The following is a 23,709-nucleotide window of genomic DNA, read 5'->3' as shown; positions in this document are numbered from 1 at the left end:
GAAGACGCCGGAGTAACTAGAGGAACCGCCGGAGAGGAGCCGCCGGGGTAACTAGAGGAGCCGCCGGGGTAACTAGAGGAGCCGCCGGAGTAACTAGAGGAGCCGCCGGGAGTCTCCTGTTGCTTGTGGCAACCATCAAAACTCTGCTTTCACACGGGATGAGCATGCAGCCTCTCCCTAGGCGACATTCCCGCCCAAACTCTGGATGCCATGGTCTCTCCCAACCTTGTTCCTGCAGCTACCCAGTGATTTAATGTGGGAAACCAAATGAAATCTGATCGGGAACATCGACAGTAACATGTTTTCACAACAAACAAAAACATTTAATTAAACTGTTGCCAGCCCCTCTCTGTGTTCTGGAGAAAGGAATGAAGGAGAGGAGGAGATGGAAACACACAGTGGAGAGACACTCCGGAGCGAAAAAAAAAAAAGGCCATATAAAAATGCACTATTACCAGGCTATTCAAAATCAAATTCACTATAATTGTAGGCTCTGTAAAGCAGCCCTGCACAATCAATGACCCAACAGCATGGCGTGGGGCTAGACGTTCTCTCTCCTGGACTCAGGTAAAAATCTGTCGTTCTGCCCCTGAACAAGGCAGTTAACCCACTGTTCCTAGACCAGTGAACCCACTGTTCCTAGACCAGTGAACCCACTGTTCCTAGACCAGTGAACCCACTGTTCCTAGACCAGTGAACCCACTGTTCCTAGACCAGTGAACCCACTGTTCCTAGACCAGTGAACCCACTGTTCCTAGACCAGTGAACCCACTGTTCCTAGACCAGTGAACCCACTGTTCCTAGACCAGTGAACCCACTGTTCCTAGACCAGTGAACCCACTGTTCCTAGACCAGTGAACCCACTGTTCCTAGACCAGTGAACCCCTGTTCCTAGACCAGTGAACCCACTGTTCCTAGACCAGTGAACCCACTGTTCCTAGACCAGTGAACCCACTGTTCCTAGACCAGTGAACCCACTGTTCCTAGACCAGTGAACCCACTGTTCCTAGACCAGTGAACCCACTGTTCCCAGGCTGTCATTGTAAATAAGAACTTGTTCTTAACTGACTTGCCTAGGTAAATAAAAGGTATTTAAAAAAATAACACAGGATGAGCATGCAGCCTCTCCCTATATACATATGCATTTTTAAAAATTTGAGCGTTAACTAACAAACACATTTAGCATCTCCTGGTTTCCACACACTGCCAATGATGCAGACCTTTGGAACATCCACATAAAAAAAAAAGTCTAATAAATCCATGTAATATAGCCTACACCGTCACAAAAAAAAAACACTATTTAAAAAAAACAACGAAGAACAGGTTGTCTATTTCAGAAGAACAGAATAGCGTACTCAAGAGTTGCCCTTATGCTAGGTCCTGATCTGGCTGTGCCATACGGCTGTGGGCTACACTAGTTCATTTAACAGACAAGATTTGCTTAGAATTCTGTGGCATTATTATATAGCATTAAGAAAACAATTGAACATAGCTGAATAAATAAGGTTCCAATTAACAGGTCCTCCTAAATGCTTAGAGTTATTTATGGAACTTCCGTTTATGTTTGGATGTTTAATACATTGCAAGGCTGCGTGATGCCTTTAACGATGATTTGAAAAAAGTTGCATGAAAGTCATGAGCTCTGCTTTGTTTTTTGGCGCACACTTCATCAGTCTCTCTCACAATTTGACAAGACCTTGATAATGCCTTGAATTTCCCGGAGACATCCCCTTTGTGTAATGTCCCCTAAATAAAATCCTTCTGCGGCCAGTGGCCACAATATAATCATTATAATCCCCTTCTCCTCGAGTGCTGCTAAGCACCACTCACATGGCTCTCCATCACGTAATCTGGTCTTTCTCAACAAGTGAATACAGACACGCCGGGGACCGAACTGTGCACGTCCTTTTCCAATTCCGAGGCGCATATTGAAGATATTGGTAGAACCACAGTACAAAAAAAGTTGTCCTATTCTATGCAATAATTAAATAATCAAAACATAGTCTGGGACAGTTGTGGGATGCTATAGATCCCAAATTAATATAACCACTAGCATAAAAACATACTTTAACTTCTCTAGGGTAGGTGGCAGCATTTGGAATTTTGGATGAAAAGCATGCCCAAATTAAACTGCCTTCTACTCAGGCCCAGAAGATAGAATATGCAATTAATTAGTAGATTTGGATAGAAAACTCTAAAGTTTCCAAAACTGTTAAATTAATGTCTGTGAGTATAACAGAACTGATTTGGCAGGCAAAAAAAATGAGAAAAATCCATTCAAGAAGTAGGATTTTTGTTGTTAGTTGTATATTCAATGCCATTACAGGATCCATAGACTTAGGACTCATATTGCAGTTCCTATGCCTTCCACTAGATGTCAGTCTTTAGAAATGGTTTCAGGCTTGTATTCTGAAAAATGAGGGAGTAAGATCAGTCTGAATGAGTAGACCCTGTCACAGAGCCTTTTCATGCGCGCAACCGAGAGCGCCCCTTTCTTGTTTACCTTTTATATTGACAACGTTATTGTCCGGTTGAAATATTATCGATTATTTAGGTTAAAAACAACCTGAGGATTGAATATAAACATTGTTTGACATGTTTCTATGAACTTTACGGATACAATTTAGATTTTTTTGTCTGCCTGTTGTGACTGCGTTTGAGCCTGTGGATTACTGAAGAAAACTGAAGAAAACAAAACTGAGGTTTTAGGATATAAAGAGAGACTATCGAACAAAAGGAACAGTGATTTGTCTGCTGGGCTATGTTCTCAAATAATTGTAAGGTATGCTTCCGCCGTAAAGCATTTCTGAAATCTGACACCGTGGTTGGATTCACAGGAAGTTCATCTTTAAAACTATGTAAAATAGTTGTCTCTTTTCTGATTTTTTTTATAATGAGTATTTCTGTATTTGAATTTGGCGCTCTGCAATCTCACTGGATGTTGGCCAGGTTGGACGCTAGTGTCCCACATAACATATGTTTCCCATGACAATAAAGCTCTTAAAAGGAATGAGGGAGAGAGGGAATGAGAGAGAGAGAAAGAGGGAATGAGGGAGAAAGGGAAGGAGGGAGAGGAGGAATGAGGGAATGAGAGCGAGAGAGAGCGAACAAAGGAGAGAGGGAATGAGAGAGAGAGGGGGAATGAGGGAGAGGGAATGAGAGAGAGCTCTGTTGCGCACCGTACATAGTCAATGGTAGGCTTCGAGAGGTTCGGTATGAATACGTGTACTGTATTCGGATATCACTACATATCTACATAGGCACAAATAGCTAAATGAAAAAGCAGCCTAACGAATTGTGGTTGTTGTGGATGGCTGTTCACAAATCTAAAATGTTGTATTTGAACCTAATTAAATGGTTGAATTCAAGGAGTTTAAGGTGCCTATCAATCATCGTTTTTAAAACCAGTGGATAGTCAATGAAAAATGCGCTCTCGAAACAGCCTATGGAATAAAAGTCTGGCTTTTATTGCTCAATCTAATTTACGCTAATAATTTTTTTTACAAAAATGGCCAAATGAACACACGCCCCTTTAAGTCGATCTGTAGTGGCACATCCATTTTTGGACACCAACTTTTAGAAACATTCCAAGGTTTTTATTTATTTATTTTTTTACATTGTAGAATAAAAGTGAAGACATCAAAACTACAAAATAACACATATGGAATCATGTAGTAACCAAAAAAAGAAGAGTTATATCAAAATATATTTTTGATTCTTCAAAGTAGCCACCCTTTGCCCTGACAGCTTTGCACACGCTTGGCATTCTCTCAACCAGCTTCATGGGGAATGCTTTTCCAACAGTCTTGAAGGAGGTACCACATATGCTGAGCACTTTTTGGTTGCTTTTCCTTCACTCTGCGGTGCAACTCATCTCAAACCATCTCAATTGGGTTGAGGTCAGGTGATTGTGGAGGCCAGGTCTTCTGATGCAGCACTCCATCACTCTCCATCTTGATCAAATAGCCCTTACACAGCCTGGAGGTGTGTATTGGGTCAATGTCCTTTTGAAAAACAATTCATAGTCCCAATAAGCACAAACTAGATGGGATGGCGTATCGCTGCAGAATGCTGTGGTAGGCATGCTGGTTAAGTGTACCTTGAATTCTAAATAAATCACAAAGTGGGCTGGTAACTCTATTGAACCTATCCTCCGCAGCAGAGGTACCTCTGGGTCTTCCTTTCCTGTGGAGGTCCTCCTGAGAGCCAGTTTCATCATAGCGCTTGATGGTTTTTGTGACCGCACTAGAAGAAATGTTCAAAGTTCTTGAAATTTTCCACCCCTACCATGTCACAACACAACTGATGGGCTCGAACACATCTTTAATTAATACATTTATTTAACTAGGCAAGTCAGTTAAGAACAAATTCTTATTTCCAATGACGCCTACCCCGGCCAAACCCCAACGACGATGGGCCAATTGTGCGCCGCCCTACGGGACTCCCAATCACGGCCGGTTGCAATACAACCTGGAATCGAACCAGGGTCTGTAGGGACGCCTCTAGCACTGAGCCACTCTGGAGCCCGAAGGTAAGAAATTCACAAATTCACTTAAGGCACACCTGTTAATTGAAATACATTCCAGGTGACAACCTCATGAAGCTGGTTGAGAGAATGCTAAGAGTATGCAAAGCTATCATCAAGGCAAAGGATGGCTACTTTGAAGAATCTCTTATAAAAATATATATATATATATATTTTGATTTGTTTATCACTTTTTTGGTTCTGTGTGTTACTTCATAGTTACTTCTACAATGTAGAAAATAGAAAAAAGAAAAGAAAAACCCTTGAATGAGTAGGTGTGTCCAAACCTTTGACTGCTACTTTACATCTCCATTGATTCTTGAATATAACTTGTAAATGTCTCATGAGCTTCGTTCAGCTGTTACACTCGATCAGAACGCAAAATATAAGCTTGTTTTTTTTTTTTATCCAATGTCGGTAAACATTGTAGATGTCTATTCATCTGAGAGGGGTTACATTTCTCCAGGCCCATCCCAAAACAGAGACGGGGGCATCTTTTGTTATCGTTTCATCTTGTGGATTTTCCCTTTAAACAGCTGCATATTATCAAGATATCAAAGTGTCACCAACTAAAAAGGTAACTATGCCCTATAGCAAATGCAGCATATGACATTCATTTATCACATGTAAATGGCACTTTTCAATAGTGCTCAAAGCCATTCCATGGGCACAGCGTTTACTGTTCAACTTCAATGAATCAATGAGCCCAATCAGTCCTCCGTGACAATTAAATCATAAACAGAGTAGGGCTGGCTAATACATCCTTAGTTTTGGGGTCATGCTCAGGTAAAACAATTTTTCTAATCTATACTTCTATATTTCCAAGTCCTATTCTTGAATGTCAAGGGGTATAACATGTATAGGAATGACTGGTTTTTAATGTAAAGATGTAATTTAATCATATTATTATAATGTAGTAGAAAGTGATGGGTTAGATGAAGCCTACGTAACCAACCCACAAACTAACATCCATATCTGGCCAGCTATTTAAACTTTAACATTGATTTATCCTGCAAGAGAAGTCGTTCAGTTGGTAACATGTATTAGAAAACGACAAATGTCTCGTAAGGGGATAGTAATTCAAAAGTTACTTTAATGATTACAATTTAGAAAGTAACCTAGCCAACCCGGACGCTAAGTAAAAGGCTAAAGACGGCACTGTTCACCACCACTTTGCAGACAGAGTTCAGTGTGTCAAATCGGAGGGCATGTCCTGTCCGAAGTAAAAGGCTAAAGACGGCACTGACTGCCTTGCCTGGCTAAGGCTAAAGACGGCACTGACGCTAAGGCTAAAGACGGCACTGACGCTAAGGCTAAAGACGGCACTGCTATCGCTAAGGCTAAAACGGCACTGTGGCCTCGCTAAGGCTAAAACCGGCACTTCAACCGCTAAGGCTAAAGACGGCACTGACGCTAAGGCTAAAGACGGCACTCCAGACGCTAAGGCTAAAGACGGCACTGACAAAGCTAAGGCTAAAGACGGCACTGACGCTGTCATCTACAAAAGGCTAAAGCAAACGGCACTGATCCGTTTTGCTAAGGCTAAACCCACCACGGCACTGTATGCGCTAAGGCTAAAGACGGCACTGCTCCAGGTCGCTAAGGATAAAGACGGCACTGTTCACTGGCTAAGGATAAAGACGGCACTGACGCTAAGGATAAAGCCAACACGGCACTGACGCTAAGGATAAAGACGGCACTGAGCTAAGGATAAAGATCGGCATTGAGCGCTAAGGATAAAGAGCGGCATTGACGCTAAGGATAAATTTACTTTTCGGCATTGACGCTAAGGATAACTCCCTTTGTTTTCTACTGTGTTATTGACTTGTTAATTTGTTTATTCCACTCTGTGTTGACGGCATTGACGCTAAGGATAAAGACGGCATTGATGCGCTAAGGATAAAGGCGGCATTGTGCGCTAAGGATAAAGACGGCATTGTTCGCTAAGGATAAAGCCCAATCGGCATTGACGCTAAGGATAAAAGGGCGGCAGTTTTGTCATGCTAAGGATAAATACGGCTATTCTTGAATGTCAAGGGGCTAAGGATAAAGACGGCATTGATGCTAAGTAAAAGGATAAAGACGGCATTGACGCTAAGTAAAAAGGATAAAGACGGCATTAAACTTTAAGATTTAAAAGGATAGTAACGGCATTGACAAATGCTAAGTAAAAGGATAAAACGGCATTGACGCTAAGTAAAAGGATAAAGACGGTAATTGACGCTAAGTAAAAGGATAAAGACGGCATTGATGCTAAGTAAAAGGATAAAGACGGCATTGACGCTAAGTAAAAGGATAGACGGCATTGATGCTAAGTAAAAGGATAAAGACGGCATTGATGCTAAGTAAAAGGAAAGACGGCATTGATGCTAAGTAAAAGGATAAAGACAGCATTGATGCTAAGTAAAAGGATAAAGACGGCATTGATGCTAAGTAAAAGGATAAAGACGGCATTGATGCTAAGTAAAAGGATAAAGACGGCATTGATGCTAAGTAATAGGATAAAGACGGCATTGATGCTAAGTAATAGGATAAAGACGGCATTGATGCTAAGTAATAGGATAAAGACGGCATTGATGCTAAGTAAAAGGATAAAGACGGCATTAATGCTAAGTAAAAGGATAAAGACGGCATTGATGCTAAGTAAAAGGATAAAGACGGCACTGATGCTAAGTAATAGGATAAAGACGGCACTTCTAATTTGCAAGATACATTTTCATTGTGTTTTCGACACAAATGAAAACGTGTCACTGACTTGCCCGTGGATTGATGTTTCAGCATGGTCTCAATGGAAGAGTTTGACGTTCGACTAACCACGACCGACAAGCACACGCAGTTACAAGCCTGCTAGTTAGCGGCAGGCAGACGAGTAATATCCACCGTCGTAGTGCAGATGAAGCCAGAGCTGGAATGCGAAGCTAACTGAAGCTGTCATCAATCTACACTAGAGCCTGGGGGTTATGTCAGGTACTTACCGGTCAACTGGTGGGTTACGTGGAACTGGCATAAAGCCTGTGTAAAGAGAGAAAGCTGATTTACTCCGACTGGCAAATCATGTTCGTTCATGTCCCTGTGGAACATCTGTGTTTACAGACACACAAGTTGACCATTTCAACACGTTTTGTCCTAATACTGCTACATCGGTAGTCAATAAGAAAAGTAAAAATCAATACTTACAACCTCCTACTCTGATTCATAACATCCAAAGTGGTAAATATCACACAGAAAATTGGGACATTAAATCTAACCTCTTGCCACTACAGTAAACTGATAGTTGTAACAGTAATAAGTCAGCTAGGCTAAACATCGGTCATCTGGATCTGGCTTCAACTCTGTTCCATTTGTTGTCGATATGGATTTCAAAATGAGCTTTACTGGTAAACTCAAGCATGTTTCATGAGTACATTCTTATCGTTCAGATACCAGTAAAAGGACAAGACAGACCAACACAAACGTCAGCGGTGCACAGCGGGTGGCCGTACTGTCACCTCTGACCACAATGGCCGTCATTTTCTGTTCATTTCCAGACGTGTCTTCATGTTTGATCACAATCGTTCGTCGACACCCAGCAGGAGATCTACTGCACACGGCCGACGTTCCTGTTGGTCCAGCTCGTTCTTATAACTGACATTGACCGGTACCAATACAATTACTAGTTGTGTGCCCAAATGGCCAAGTTCCTTAAATAAATAACAAATACAATTAAAAAATATATATATACACACACTGCTTTTGACCAGAGCCATTTGGACCCTGGTCTAAAGTAGTGCACTATATAGGGAATAGGGGGCCCCATAGGACCCTGGTCTAAAGTAGTGCACTATATAGGGAATAGGGGACCATCTGGGATACATGTCCATGCTGGACCAATACATATGGCAGTAATAGTAACCTGGTCTCTGTGGGAACTCGGCTGGATAGTCAATCCTTGGGCGTTTCCTGTTGTGAATGTCATATTCCTCGGGCCGACGCCTACATGAATTAGGTAAACAATTGAGACAAGCACCACGATACAGCACAGCATCCTAGTTGCCCTAAGTCATAATAGAACTGTGTAAAACATCTAGTATCATCTGAAAAGCATATGTATACATCTATACACCAAAACATTTACATGAACTAGTAAAAAACACAAAAAAAACACCCATTGACAGATTGAGAAACAAATTGATTTAAGCCATATCACCATTCTGTCTCTTCTGATCTCATCCACCTCCATAAAGGGGGAAACTTAATTCATGACCAAAATTCAGGATGCATTTCATTGAATCTTGACAGTATTCCCAAATACTTATTTTTTAAAAAACACTAAACATGTAGAGACAGTTATAATGAGCAGACTGCATCAATCAACCATTATATTCTGAATGATATCTGACTGCATCAACCATTATATTCTGAATGATATCTGACTGCATCAACCATTATATTCTGAATGATATCTGACTGCATCAACCATTATATTCTGAATGATATCTGACTGCATCAACCATTATATTCTGAATGATATCTGACTGCATCAACCATTATATTCTGAATGATATCTGACTGCATCAACCATTATATTCTGAATGATATCTGACTGCATCAACCATTATATTCTGAATGATATCTGACTGCATCAACCATTATATTCTGAATGATATCTGACTGCATCAACCATTATATTCTGAATGATATCTGACTGCATCAACCATTATATTCTGAATGATATCTGACTGCATCAACCATTATATTCTGAATGATATCTGACTGCATCAACCATTATATTCTGAATGATATCTGATTGCATCAACCATTATATTCTGAATGATATCTGACTGAATAAACCATTATATTCTGAATGATATCTGACTGAATAAACCATTATATTCTGAATGATATCTGACTGAATCAACCATTATATTCTGAATGATATCTGACTGAATCAACCATTATATTCTGAATGATATCTTACTGGTTGTGGACAGTTCCATTAAAACAGTGAATTGACCAGTAAGTTTTTTTTGTTCAGATCGGTCCTATGATAGTTCAACTCATTCTGTAGCTAAAACAGGATGTTTACAGTACTGTAACTATTGGAAGTACACCCTAGTTACCTGTTTGGGGATAGTTTGAGGTATCACTTGTCTCCAATAAGGAGCTAGAGTTCTATTCTAACAGCTTCTGACTAGCCATCAATAACCACGTTAGCACTAAGTGAATGATCATTACTCCACAACACAACTTTCCATGTTCAATTCAAAAATCAACCAGATACTAAAATGTTGTTTTGTTTGTTTTTACAGCTGGGATAATGACTGTCTACAGGAAAATGAAGAAAGAGCCGGTTAAAATTGTAACATACCGCTTTCTTGTAGTTTTGTGACCTGTTACCGTTGACATATATTAAGATATCAAAAGTTCATATAGACAGTCCATCTTACGGTTTAGGGTCTACAGCCACAAAGACATTACACGGATGGGGCCGGGCTGGGGAGGGCAAAGGGGGTGATTGATAAGGGTGATTGATGCAGTCCATTGCAATCGAAAAGACCAGGGGACGAACTTCACATCGGCCATTTTATAAAACCAAAAAGGTGACGGCCCCCTTTGGCTTAGAACATCCCTTCCTTGTGGTGTTATTCTCAGTCCATTGAGGCCTTAAAAAGGAAAGGAGGGTTGTATCATTCTGCCAGTGGGTCTCCTCCTACCTTATTCTCAGTCCTTTAGGTTAGGGTATGGAAACACTCCTGTCCTTTAGGAAACACTCCTAACCTAGTCCTTTAGGTCAGGGTATGGAAACACTCCTGTCCTTTAGGTTAGGGTATGGAAACTCCTGTCCTTTAGGAAACACTCCTAACCTAGTCCTTTAGGTCAGGGTATGGAAACACTCCTGTCCTTTAGGTTAGGGTATGGAAACACTCCTGTCCTTTAGGAAACACTCCTAACCTAGTCCTTTAGGTTAGGGTATGGAAACACTCCTGTCCTTTAGGAAACACTCCTAACCTAGTCCTTTAGGTTAGGGTATGGAAACACTCCTGTCCTTCAGGAAACACTCCTAACCTAGTCCTTTAGGTTAGGGCATGGAAACACTCCTGTCCTTCAGGAAACACTCCTAACCTAGTCCTTTAGGTTAGGGCATGGAAACACTCCTGTCCTTCAGGAAACACTCCTAACCTAGTCCTTTAGGTTAGGGCATGGAAACACTCCTGTCCTTCAGGAAACACTCCTAACCTAGTCCTTTAGGTTAGGGTATGGAAACACTCCTGTCCTTCAGGAAACACTCCTAACCTAGTCCTTTAGGTTAGGGCATGGAAACACTCCTGTCCTTCAGGAAACACTCCTAACCTAGTCCTTTAGGTTAGGGCATGGAAACACTCCTGTCCTTCAGGAAACACTCCTAACCTAGTCCTTTAGGTTAGGGTATGGAAACACTCCTGTCCTTCAGGAAACACTCCTAACCTAGTCCTTTAGGTCAGGGTATGGAAACACTCCTAACCTAGTCCTTTAGGTTTCTCTAACCACCTACCACCAGGTGCCATTCATTCCAGATGAAGAAACATTAACAAGAAACGGCTGGCAGGCTCTCTCAGCACCACAACCATCTTCAGTCCTGTTTGGTTGTGGGGGGGGACGGGGGACAGTGACTGACCGACCATTTACCAAAATGGTTTTTTGCGGGTATATGATCTCTCGAAGGGGATGTCGGGAGATTTGGATTGCTGGTGTAAATGGAGCATTGCAACAGGAGGTAGAGAGAACCACACAGCAGAGCCAAGCCCTCTCTCTCTCTCTCTCTCTAGGTTGTCGCCAGGTCTCCCAAAAGGCTGACCGCTTTCCAGAACTTTCCAACGCTTTTTTTTCCTACTCCCTTTCCAGGCAGCTTTGTAGATAGACACCCACCCCTGCCCATCTGAAGCTACAGGCACACACAGCAGTAGTGTAGATTTCACCACAGGTATACATTATGTATATTCAATAAATGGCCCATGGAGGGAGAGGTAAGTCCCCTGGAAGCATTTAAGACAGCATCATCATTCTCCCCACTCAAATCCATGTGCCATCTTCTGCTTAAATGGAACGGCTCCTTTTTCTAAGTCCAATATATGACTAGGTTTTAACTCGCCAGGATACTCCTGAAAGAAAAGGCTTCGGGAACAAATTTTAAAAAACAAACTTATCTAGACAAATTCATTCAAGCAAACCTGAAGACAAATGTATTAAAACGCAACTACAACTTAAGTGGTTTTAAGTATCATGATGGTATAAATTAAAAATGGCATTCTTTATATTGAGAGATCAAACTAATTAACCACCATCACCTGTAGAGAGACAAGCCACACTCAGCCTACTAGCAATGGCCCGGCCCATAGATACTGGGGTTAGCAACGGCCCGGCCCATAGATTCTGGGGTTAGCAACGGCCCGGCCCATAGATTCTGGGGTTAGCAACGGCCCGGCCCATAGATACTGGGGTTAGCAACGGCCCGGCCCATAGATACTGGGGTTAGCAACGGCCCGGCCCATAGATACTGGGGTTAGCAACGGCCCGGCCCATAGATACTGGGGTTAGCAACGGCCCGGCCCATAGATACTGGGGGCAACGGCCCGGCCCATAGATACTGGGGTTAGCAACGGCCCGGCCCATAGATACTGGGGTTAGCAACGGCCCGGCCCATGCCCATAGATACTGGGGTTAGCAACGGCCCGGCCCGGCCCACGGCCCGGCCCATAGATACTGGGGTTAGCACTGGCCCGGCCCATAGATACTGGGGGGCCCTGCCCATAGATACTGGGGCCCTGGGCCCATAGATACTGGGGCCCATAGATACTAGCACTGGCCCGGCCCATAGATACTAGACTGGCCGGCCCATAGATGGGGTTAGCACTGGCCCGGCCCATAGATACTTGGATTAGCACTGGCCCGGCCCATAGATACTGGGGTTAAGACTGGCCCGGCCCATAGATACTGGGGTTAAGACTGGCCCGGCCCATAGATACTGGGGTTAAGACTGGCCCGGCCCATAGATACTGGGGTTAAGACTGGCCCGGCCCATAGATACTGTGGAGCTGTGGTACGGGGTCCTTAGCAACAGCCCAGAGGATGTCAGCAGGTTTCCCTCTTCGCTGGGATGTGATGAGAGCATTCTGGAAGGGGCGGTTAGACCATCGGATCAGAACACTGCTCCGGGCATCATGTCACGCCGACACCAGAGCTCACTAGCAGTCCAAAGAATATTTCTAACCTTCCCAGGTCGCCTCGGGCGGGTTCTCTGTGCGGCGGGCGTCCTCGAGAACGCGGCTCCGAAGGCATCCTCCGCTTGTGTCGCATTTTATGAATAACTTGATACAAGTCAATGCTCTCGTCCTGGGGGAACAGCATGCACAGCTGCATCCCACACCCTGGTTCGATCTCCTGGTGGTCCCGAGGAGGGGGGAGACACAGATCGGTAGATAAAAAAAAATTACAAAAAATAGAATTAGTGTGAAAATACATAAATATAAAATACAGAGCATTGTGAAAGTATTCAAGACCCCATTCTCTTTTTCCACATTGTTACATTACAACCTTATTCAAAAACAGTTGCTAATATATGCATAGTATTAGTAGTATTGGATAGAAAACACTCTGAAGTTTCTAAAACTGTTTGAATGATGTCTGTGAGTATAACAGAACTCATATGGCAGGCAAAAACCTGAGAAGAAATCCAAACAGGAAGTGAGAAATCTGAGGTTGGTCGATTTTCAACCCAGCCCCTATTGAATTCACAGTGGGATATGGATGAAGTTGCACTTCCTAGGGCTTCCACTAGATGTCAACCGTCTTAACTTGAATGAGGCTTCTGTGTTGTGGGCCTGAATAAGAGCTGAAAGACCTGCGTTTCATTGCATCTCTAGACACAAAGGAATTCTCTGGTTGGAACTTTATTGAAGAGTTATGATAACAACACCCTAAAGATTTATTCTAAACTGAGTTTGAAATGTTTCTTCGACCTGTAATATAACTTTTTGTCTTAGGTTATGCGGGAACCTGCACCAGCGTTTGGATAGGTGTACCAAACACGCTAACAAAAGTAGCTAATTGGACATAAATAACGGACATTATCGAACAAATCAAGCATTTATTGTGGACCTGGGATTCCTGGGAGTGCAGTCTGATGAAGATCATCAAAGGTAAGGGAATATTTAGCATGTGATTTCTGGTTTCTGTTGGCTCCAACATGGCGGCTAATTGTATTATTTTTCTGAGCGCCGTCTCAGATTATTGCATGGCTGGCTTTTTCCGTAAAGTTTAAAAAAAAAATCAGACACAGCGGTTGCATTAAGGAGAGGTATATCTATAATTCCATGTGTATAACTTGTATTATCATCTACATTTATGATGAGTATTTCTGTTGAATGATGTGGCTATGCAAAATCACTGGATGTTTTTGGAACTAGTGAACGTAACGCGCCAATGTAAACACGATTTTTAAAAATATAAATATGAACTTTATCAAACAAAACATACATGTATTGTGTAACATGAAGTCCTATGAGTGTCATCTGATGAAGATCAAAGGTTAGTGATTAATTTTCTCTCTATTTCGTGACTCCTCTCTTTGGCTGGAAAAATGGCTGTGTTTTTCTGTGACTTGGCAGTGACCTAACATAATTGTTTGTGGTGCTTTCGCTGTAAAGCCTATTTGAAATCAGACACTGTGGTGGGATTACCAAAAAGATTACATTTAAAAAGGTTATAAGATACATGTATGTTTGAGGAATTTTAATTATGAGATTTCTGTTGTTTTGAATTTGGCGCCCTGCACTTTCACCTGCCGTTGTCATATCGATCCTGTTAATGGGATTTCAGCCATAAGAAGTAAAGGGTCTGAATACTGTTATTGATACCTGTTATTGATTTGTCATTATGGGGTATTGTTTGTAGATTGATGAAGGGGGAAAACTATTTAATCTGTTTTTAGGATCAGGCTATAACGTTTTTTTTTAAAGTGGAAAAAAGTCAAGGGTTTTGAATACTTAGCGAATACACTGTATAGGCAGCAGATGCTTTTATACAAAGCAACTTAACAAAATGTATGATTGACCTCAGCAGGAATCATACCCACTATCCTAGAGTGACAAGCTCTAGAAAGTGATCGACGCAGAACCAAAAGACCAAGGACAGCATAAGATAGATAGATAGATAGATGGATGAAGAACGTCTACCTGTCCGTCTCGGCCGATCTTTACAGGCTTGTGTTCGTTCCACGGGTTGGAGAGGTGAGCTGTTTTAGTGAACGGCAACTCGCGTCTGAAAACAAGATTATTCCTTTAAACCGGATCATGGGATGCACAATACAACAGATCTGAGATCACAGAAATAAAATTAAAAATCATATTCGTATTTCTGGCTGCTACCACAATGCCAGTAAAGACATGATACGTCTACAAATGACATGCCAAACTCCCTATGTAGTGCACTGCTTTAGACCTAAATCTTATGGGCCCGGGTCAAAAGGAGTGCACTCTAGAGAATAGGGTGCCATTTGGAACGTATCTCATGTCTTTGAGGATAAGCCAGAAGCGTTTACCTGCAGATCCAGTGGATTTTGAACACCCCACCCAGCATCTTGGCGTTCATCCCAGCAGGCAGGACCCAGTGGATGGGAGACCCTCCATGATGGGACTCCGAGGACAGCCTGGCAAAACCTGCACACACAGGATGACAGACCATATTCAGTACACTATGCACAGGTCGACCTCCACTCGGCATGATAACATCAGGGATGTGATCCAAGAACAGGAAAACCAAGATGCTGTCTCAGGTAGGGCTGTTAATTCCTGGAAGATTCAGTGTCTACAGGTTTTCGCTCCTCCCTTGTACTTGCTTGATGTCTAAGGTTATCGATTAGTTAGGAAGTCCAATAGGGCTCTGGGACCTCATCAACCGTGCCTGATCATTAGCCAACCATCATTATAAATACTGTGCATTCAACACCTCCATTTCCCTCAAAATAAACTATATTTATTTGCAATACAATTGATCGACAACAAGAAGCTGTGCGTTCTCTTGATCTGAGATTCGTGTGGAGATACGCCCACCTTCCCGTCGAGTTCTAAAAAATGGACCAATCACAACCTTTTGTGGGAAAAGTGGCACACGCTAGTTTTAAAGTCTTATTTGTGCCTTTCATAAATGAGGCCCCTGGTGAAAAGTAGTGCACTATAAGTAGTGCACTATATATATAGGGAATAGGATTCCATTTAAGACCGTTTACCTTGGAACTTTCCACTCTCCCTGACTGAGAAGACCAGGATGACGCTGCGGGCAGAACGGAAGGCGGCGTTCAGCTTCTTCTCGTTCACAGGCAGAGTGGACCACACTCCCTGGCAATAACAACCAACATAAAACACTTGTTTGTTTGTGTTCAGCATCAGTCTATATTACCGTACTGATTTTTTTTAAAGTACATATAAACAGACAATTAGATTGATGGCGGTCATTTGTGTTTTGTACATTCTATATCAACATTTTTTTTAAATAAAAGCTCTTTTCACATCAGCAGTTATCACAACATGCTGAACTGTTATCACAGCCGAGAACCAAGCAGCTGGAAAAGCAAAAGTCAAAGCACAGTGGCTAGGAAATACTCCTTAGAAGAAACCTAGAGAGGAACCAGTCTCTGAGGGGTGACCAGTCCTCTACTGGCTGTAATGGGTAGAGATTGAGAGACTAAGTTAAGATAGAGAAGTGCACCTTAGCCTTGGCCAGGGAGACGTTCTCATGGTTGTTGCTCTTGATCAGGAAGAAGCGTGCATCTCGTAGGATGTACTTCAGCTTGCTGGTCTGATCCTTGCGGACGGCTCGGACAGAGGAGGATAGCTTCTCATGCTTCTTCTCAGAACCTGGAGGACAAGAAAAAATAAAAATAAATCACAAAATCCAAAGTAATTACAAGAGTCGTCTGGAGTGGTGTAAAGCTAGTCGCCATTGGACTCTGGACTAGTGGAAATGCGTTCTCTGGACTCATGAATCACGCTTCACCATCTGGCAGTCCGACAGACAAATCTGGGTTTGGCAGATGCCAGGAAAACGCTACCTGCCACAATGCATAGTGCCAACTGTAAAGTTTGGTGGAGGAGGAATAATGGTCGGGGCTGTTTTTCATGGTTCAGGCCCCTTAGTTCCAGTGAAGGGAAATCTTAACACTACAGTATACAATGACATTCTAGATGATTCTGTGCTCCCAACTTTTGGCAACAGTTTGGGGAAGGCCCTTTCCTGTTTCAGCATGACAATGACCCTTGTGCACAATGTGAGGTCCATACAGAAATGGTTTGTCGAGATCGGTATGGAAGAACTGGACTGGCCTGCACAGAGCCCTGACCTCAACCCCATCGAACACCTTTGGGATGAATTGGAACGCCGACTGCCAGCCAGGCCTAATCGCCCAACATCAGTGCCCGACCTCACTAATGTTCCAACATCTTGAGAAAGCTGAATGGAATGCAAGTGGAAAGCCTTCCCAGAAGAGCGGAGGCTGTTATAGCAGCAATGTTCCAACATCTAGTGGAAAGCCTTCCCAGAAGAGAGGAGGCTGTTATAGCAGCAATGTTCCAACATCTAGTGGAAAGCCTTCCCAGAAGAGAGGAGGCTGTTATAGCAGCAATGTTCCAACATCTAGTGGAAAGCCTTCCCAGAAGAGTGGAGGCTTTTACAGCAGTAAAGGGGGGGGGGACCAACTACATATTAATGCCCATGATTTTGGAATGAGATGTTGGATGAGCAGGTGTCCACATACTTTTGCTCATGTAGGCATCTGGATTGATGAGAGCCATGTTTCAGAAAGCATGTTGATGAGTTAAGAATGAACTAACACGGCCTTCCTATATAAAATAACAGGTCGTGTGTCATTAGACAGCAGAAAACAAATTATTCAGTTGATATTCACACTGCTTATAGACTATGGGGATATAATTTATATGAATGTAGCCGGCACTGTATTGAAGAGCTACTGGACACAGTTTATGGTAAACACACTAGGCTTTTACGACGGGGCACCAGGTTCAGTACACATCATAGCTTTCTGTATCAGAAAGTAGCCTGGTCCTCTTTGAAAGCTAGATTGATGAATTGCACTGTTATTATAAAGCCCTCCTACGGTACCTTCATAGGACAGAGATACCAGACCCGGTTGAGAGATGGCTAACTCTGGAGATACCTTCCATCTCCAACCAGTTAGGTACATCTGCTGTTAGATTTTTGGCACCTTACTGGTGGAATCATCTCCAAGGCTCTCTAAATGGGATGGATGGGTGCCTCTAGGACAGTCCAAGGCTCTCTAACTCTCTAAATGGGATGGATGGGTGCCTCTAGGACAGTCCAAGGCTCTCTAAATGGGATGGATGGGTGCCTCTAGGACAGTCCAAGGCGCTCTAACTCTCTAAATGGGATGGATGGGTGCCTGAGTCCCAGGCCAGGCTCTCTAAATGGGATGGATGGGTGCCTCTAGGACAGTCCAAGGATCTCTAACTCTCTAAATGGGATGGATGGGTGCCTCTAGGACAGTCCCAGGCTCTCTAAATGGGATGGATGGGTGCCTCTAATTAGGCCGTTTCACCCATTTTCTGATACCAGTCATTTCCTTCTTTTTTATGTTTTATTTTACCTTTATTTAACTAGGCAAGTCAGTTAAGAACAAATTATTATTTTATTTTATCTTAATCCATGAAGGGAAGTGAACAGATGTCGGGAGAATGGGATGCAACCAGGATAGTGAAAAGAGAAGAAGAAAAGGTTGTTGAGCAGATGTTTTGTTTACCTGAGGCGTCAGATCCAGACCCAGAGTGAACCGACTCCCCCTCAGAGAACGACACTGAATCAGACTGGGAGTCGCTGGCTTCGCTGCGAGTGTCGTAATCCGGCGGTTCGTTCACAACTCTCTGATCCCCCTCCTCCTGTTCATACTCTTCTTCCTCCTCTTCCTCATCTTCCTCTGGGCCCTTCTCTCCCTCCTCCTCCTCCTCTTCTTCCTCCTCCATCACCTCTTCTCCCTCCATGTTGGATCGGTCTCCCTCGGAGGACTCAGCCGTGCTGCCCGTCTCCTGGTCTGATGCCTCCTCTTCTGCCTCTTCCTTGGAGGAGGTGCTGACCCTGCCAACACTCCCCTCACTGGGACGCATCAGCTTCTAGACAAGAGGAGAACAGAAAGGCATCAGGGTCTGTATCGCAAATTACACCCTATTCCCCATATAGTGCACTACTTTTGGCAAAGGCCATAAGGTTTTGGTAAAAAAGTGGACCACAGGGCTCTGTTCAAAACCAGTGCACTTTAAGTGTTTCCTGTAAGTCAGCCAAATAGAAAAAGCAGCAAGGCAGGGAGTTGTCTTTTGGATATGGACTAGGGCCTGTCTGACTTCAGCGTGTTGGTCGTTTTGGATATGGACTAGGGCCTGTCTGACTTCAGCGTGTTGGTCGTTTTGGATATGGACTAGGGCCTGTCTGACTTCAGCGTGTTGGTCGTTTTGGATATGGACTAGGGCCTGTCTGACTTCAGCGTGTTGGTCGTTTTGGATATGGACTAGGGCCTGTCTGACTTCAGCGTGTTGGATATGGACTAGGGCCGTCTGACTTCAGCGTTTGGAAATGGACTAGGGCCTGTCTGAATTCAGCGTGTTGGTCGTTTTGGATATGGACTAGGGCCTGTCTGACTTCAGCGTGTTGGTCGTTTTGGATATGGACTTGGGCCTGTCTGACTTCAGCGTGTTGGTCGTTTTGGATATGGACTAGGGCCTATATGACTTCAGCGTGTTGGTCGTTTTGGATATGGACTAGGGCCTGTCTGACTTCAGCGTGTTGGTCGTTTTGGATATGGACTAGGGCCTGTCTGACTGCTACAACTCCAGTCTCTTTAATAATACCATACAGGTATAATGACATCAGCTTTTATAACCTTCAAAATCGGTTTTTCTTTCTTTCATATTTTGCACCAGAATGAGGTTCTCCACTACCTATTGTTCCTGCAGTGATGATTCACCATCTTCATCAAAATTATTCTCTAATGTATCTGCAGATATTCACCAAGAAGCAGTGGTAGCCGACTAGTATGCAAATTAGGGAGCCAAATGAACGGCTCTCTCATTGATGCGATTCGAATAGCTCACCGATTCACCTAAAAGATCAGTTCAAAAAGAGCCATTCATTCCCAAACAACCAATCACTAGGCTACGCTGACGAGTCACTTCAGGGATCACTGGCAAGTCTCGACACGGTGCTTTGAATACTAGTCAACACACGCTGTTCAGCGGCCAATCAAAGAACCAGAAATAAAAAAAATAGAATCAAAGGAATCGTAAATAGCCCATGTGCCCCGACGCCGTGGTGGAAATTAACGTGCCAGAAAACAATAATGGAAGTGGACCTCAACTCATCGGTAAAAGTTATATAACATAGGATGTGGACATTCACTCACAGAAGATAGTCAACCACAGCGCACAAAAACAGGTACCGAGAAGCGGGACAGGCTGACAAACCAGCAGTGTTTCTCTGTCGTCTCTGGCTTGGTGACCCGACAGGGGCCTGTCCTATCTACAGATCACTAGAAGATGCATCTCATTTCATTCTAACAAGAAAAGGCTATACTGACTAGCGAAGTGAAAAGACGTGAAAACAGCCCTGCAGATATGCTAAAGTAACTTCCCCTCGTGACCCTTAGCGAAGCCACTCCTACCTCTGTGGTTAGCTCAGGCATGAGGGGCTTGATCCTCTGTCTGTCTGGCTCTCTCCTGCGGCCCAGAGGCTTGTCAAGGTGGGCTGCTTTGGGAGGGTCCCCCCTCTGCGCCCCACCAGCTCGGATGGAATGGGTTTTCCGGTCGTCGTAATAATCTTCGGTCTTGTATTCGGAGGGGTGCCGCACCCCCCTGAGGTTGACCAGTTTCTTCCCACCAGCCGAGGGGGCAGATCTTTTAGTGGCCTGTCTGGTGGTGGTGTGAGCCGAGGGCCGGAGACGTTTCAGATCGTGGTCATCCCCTCGGTCATTCTTCCTCTTAGATCCTGCAGGAGGGAGGGAAAAAAAGTCATTAAATCTTCAATATTATGTTCTTAAATCCCTCTGCGTTGGACTGTCAGTTTCTCACTTTATGTCTCCCCCGGAGTAGTATCGGTTCTTTGTGGTTGTGTTATGTGACAGAAAAATGACATACGCTACCTTTCTAACGTTGGAGGTCACTTAGAAAATGTCCTTGTTTTTTAAAAGAAAAGCCCATTTTTTATCCATTAAAATAACATAAAATTGATCAGAAATACAGTATAGCATATGGTTAATGTTGTAAATGACTATTGTTTATGGAATAGCTACATAGGCGTCCAGGGGCCCATTATCAGCAACCATCACTCCTGTGTTCCAAAGGCAAGTTGTGTTCTAAGTTCATCATTTAAAAGGTTAATTGATCATTAGAAAACCCTTTTGCAATTATGTTAGCACAGCTGAAAACTGTGCTAACAAAATTGTCATAAAGAGTGTAGTTCTTTACGCCTCAAGTCCTCAACTGGCACCTTCATTAAATAGTACCCGCAAAACACCAGTCTCATTGTCAACAGTGAAGAGGTGACTCCGGGATGCTGGCCTTCTAGGCAGTTCCAAAGAAAAAGCCATCTCTCAGACTTACCAATGAAAAGAAAAGATTAAGATGGGCAAAAGAACAGACACACTGGACAGAGGAACTCTGCCTAGAAGGCCAGCATCTCAGAGTCCCAACTGTGTTCCAGTCGCCTCTTCACTGTTGACGTTGAGACTGGTGTTATTGCGGATACTATTTAATGAAGCTGCCAGTTGAGGACTTGTGAGGCGTCGGTTTCTCAAACTCAGTTGTGCACCGGGGCCTCCCACTTCTCTTTCTATTCTGTTAGAGCCAGTTTGCGCTGTTCTGTGAAGGCAGTAGTACACAGCGTTGTACGAGATCTTCAGTTTCTTGGCAATTTCTCACATGGAATAGCCTTCATTTCTCAGAACAAGAACAGACTGACGAGTTTCAGAAGAAAGGTCTTTGTTTCTGGCCATTTTGAGCCTGCAATTGAACCCACAAATGCTGATGCTCCAGATACTCAACGAGTCTAAAAGGCCCGTTTTATAGTTTAAAAAGAAATCTGAACAGTTTTCAGCTGTGGTAACAATCGCAGAAGGGTTTTCTAATGATCAATTAGCCTTTTAAAGTGATAAACTTGGATTAGCTAACACTACGTGCCATTGGAACATAGGAATGATGGTTGCTGATAATGGGCCTCTGTACACCTATGTAGATATTCCATTAAAAATCAGCCGTTTCCAGCGCAGTCATTTGCAACATCAACAATGTCTACACTGTATTTCTGATCAATTTGATTGTATTTTAAAAATGTACTCTTTTCTTTCAAAAACAAGGACATTTCTAAAGTGACCCCAAACTTTTGAACGGTGGTGTATTTACCTGGTTTGTTTGATATTAAGTTAGCAACTAATACTTTAAAAAAAATAGGACATTACTGTTCTGTTTAATTCTGTGTTTTCATGGGCTCCACTCTAGTTCCCTGCAGCTAATCTGGGTGTATGGTTACCAGAGATGGCTTGAGCTGACAAATGATCTAAAGACTGCATTATACAGACAATAATGTGTTTTACTAGAGATAGCTTAGGGGTAGAACAATGCCTCATTGTCTCAATCATCCTTGCATCTGGGGAAACTAAGCCGGGGGATGAACCCAGAGTGACTTATGACACCCCAATCTGCATGGGATTGGTGGAACCAACCACGACTAAGCATTTTTAGTGTCCGCTATATACTCTGCATTTGTGTAAAGGTTAGGTTACTCGGTCCTAAACTCAAGGGTGGGGGTGGGAATTTTAAAAAAACATTTAAAAAATGTTTTTTTTAAAAGACCAGCCTCATTATTGCAATAATTAATCGAAATTAAATTTAAAAAAGTACTGTTTGAAGAAATGCCCAAATCTCTCTCGGTACTGAATTTCCACGACAGTTATTTAGAGGAAATCGCTAATTTACTGGTTGATGAAAATCAGTTCACTCAATTTTAGTTTATGGGAAAAACAAACTGAATGGTGTAGGGAACAACTGTACCATCTAAAAATCACTGAAATATGTTTTCACAATGGAGCCCAAAAAATTAAAGTAACTCAAGTTTTGGTCCCCCAGCTTCAAAACAGCTGTAAAAAAAATATATATTTTAGGTTTAAAAAAAAGTTTGTTAATGAAAATAAACTAAGCAAAAAAAAGAAATTCACTGTCAACTGCGTTTATTTTCAGCAAACTTGACATGTGTAAATATTTGTATGTACATACAGTTGAAGTCAGAAGTTTAAACACACTTAGGTTGGAGTCATTAAAACTCATTTTTCAACCATTCCACAAATTTCTTGTTAACAAACTATAGCTTTGGCAAGTCGGTTAGGACATCCACTTAGTGCATGACAAGTCATTTTTCCAACAATTGTTTACAGACAGATTATTTCACTGTATCACAATTCCAGTGGGTCAGAAGTTTACATAAACAAAGTTGACTGTGCCTTTAAACAGCTTGGAAAATTCCAGAAAATTATGTCATGGTTTTAGAAGCTTCTGATAGGCTAATTGAAATCATTTGAGTCAATTGGAGGTGTACCTGTGGATGTTTTTCAAGGCCTACCTTCCAACTCAGTGCCTCTTTGCTTGACATCATGGGAAAATCAAAAGAAATCAGCCAAGACCTCAGAAAAATATTTGTTGACCTTCACAAGTCTGGTTCATCCTTAGGAGTAATTTACAAATGCCTGAAGGTACCACGTTCATCTGTACAAACAATAGTACGCAAGTATAAACACCACGGGACCATGCAGCCGTCACAGCGCTCGTAATTTGGTGTGAAAAGTGTAAATCAATCCCAGAACAACAGCAAAGGACCTTATCCACGAAGCCCCATCCCAACCGTGAAGCACTGCAGGAGGAACTGGTGCACTTCACAAAATAGATGGCATCATGAGGTAGTAAAATTATCTGGTTATATTGAAGCAACATCTCAAGACATCAATCAGGAAGTTAAAGCTTGGTCGCAAATGGGTCTTCCAAATTAACAATGACCCCAAGCATACTTTCAAAGTTGTGGCAAAATGGCTTAAGGACAACAAAGTCAAGGTATTGGAGTGGCCATCACAAAGCCCTGACCTCAATCCTATAGACAATGTTTGGGCA

At 42.8% G+C, this 23,709-nt stretch overlaps 1 protein-coding gene across 2 annotated transcripts in view; it reads right to left on the bottom strand.

Moving 5' to 3' along the window:
• Nucleotides 1-23,709, bottom strand: part of ythdc1 (YTH domain containing 1) — a 35,954-nt gene that overhangs the window by 5,425 nt on the left and 6,820 nt on the right. For both annotated transcript variants that reach the window (XM_024381446.2, XM_024381447.2), the window contains exons 3-11: nt 20,220-20,542; nt 18,312-18,678; nt 16,247-16,395; nt 15,768-15,876; nt 15,081-15,198; nt 14,716-14,800; nt 12,753-12,922; nt 8,418-8,497; nt 7,501-7,537 (exon numbers count right to left, since the gene is read on the bottom strand). In XM_024381446.2, coding sequence (XP_024237214.1) covers nt 7,501-7,537; nt 8,418-8,497; nt 12,753-12,922; nt 14,716-14,800; nt 15,081-15,198; nt 15,768-15,876; nt 16,247-16,395; nt 18,312-18,678; nt 20,220-20,542 — 1,438 coding nt within the window. The remainder of the gene's footprint in view (nt 1-7,500; nt 7,538-8,417; nt 8,498-12,752; nt 12,923-14,715; nt 14,801-15,080; nt 15,199-15,767; nt 15,877-16,246; nt 16,396-18,311; nt 18,679-20,219; nt 20,543-23,709) is intronic.

Source organism: Oncorhynchus tshawytscha, linkage group LG20 (assembly GCF_018296145.1).
Source record: "Oncorhynchus tshawytscha isolate Ot180627B linkage group LG20, Otsh_v2.0, whole genome shotgun sequence".
Taxonomy (NCBI): domain Eukaryota; kingdom Metazoa; phylum Chordata; class Actinopteri; order Salmoniformes; family Salmonidae; genus Oncorhynchus; species Oncorhynchus tshawytscha.
This window is presented reverse-complemented; position numbering and strand designations above follow the sequence as displayed.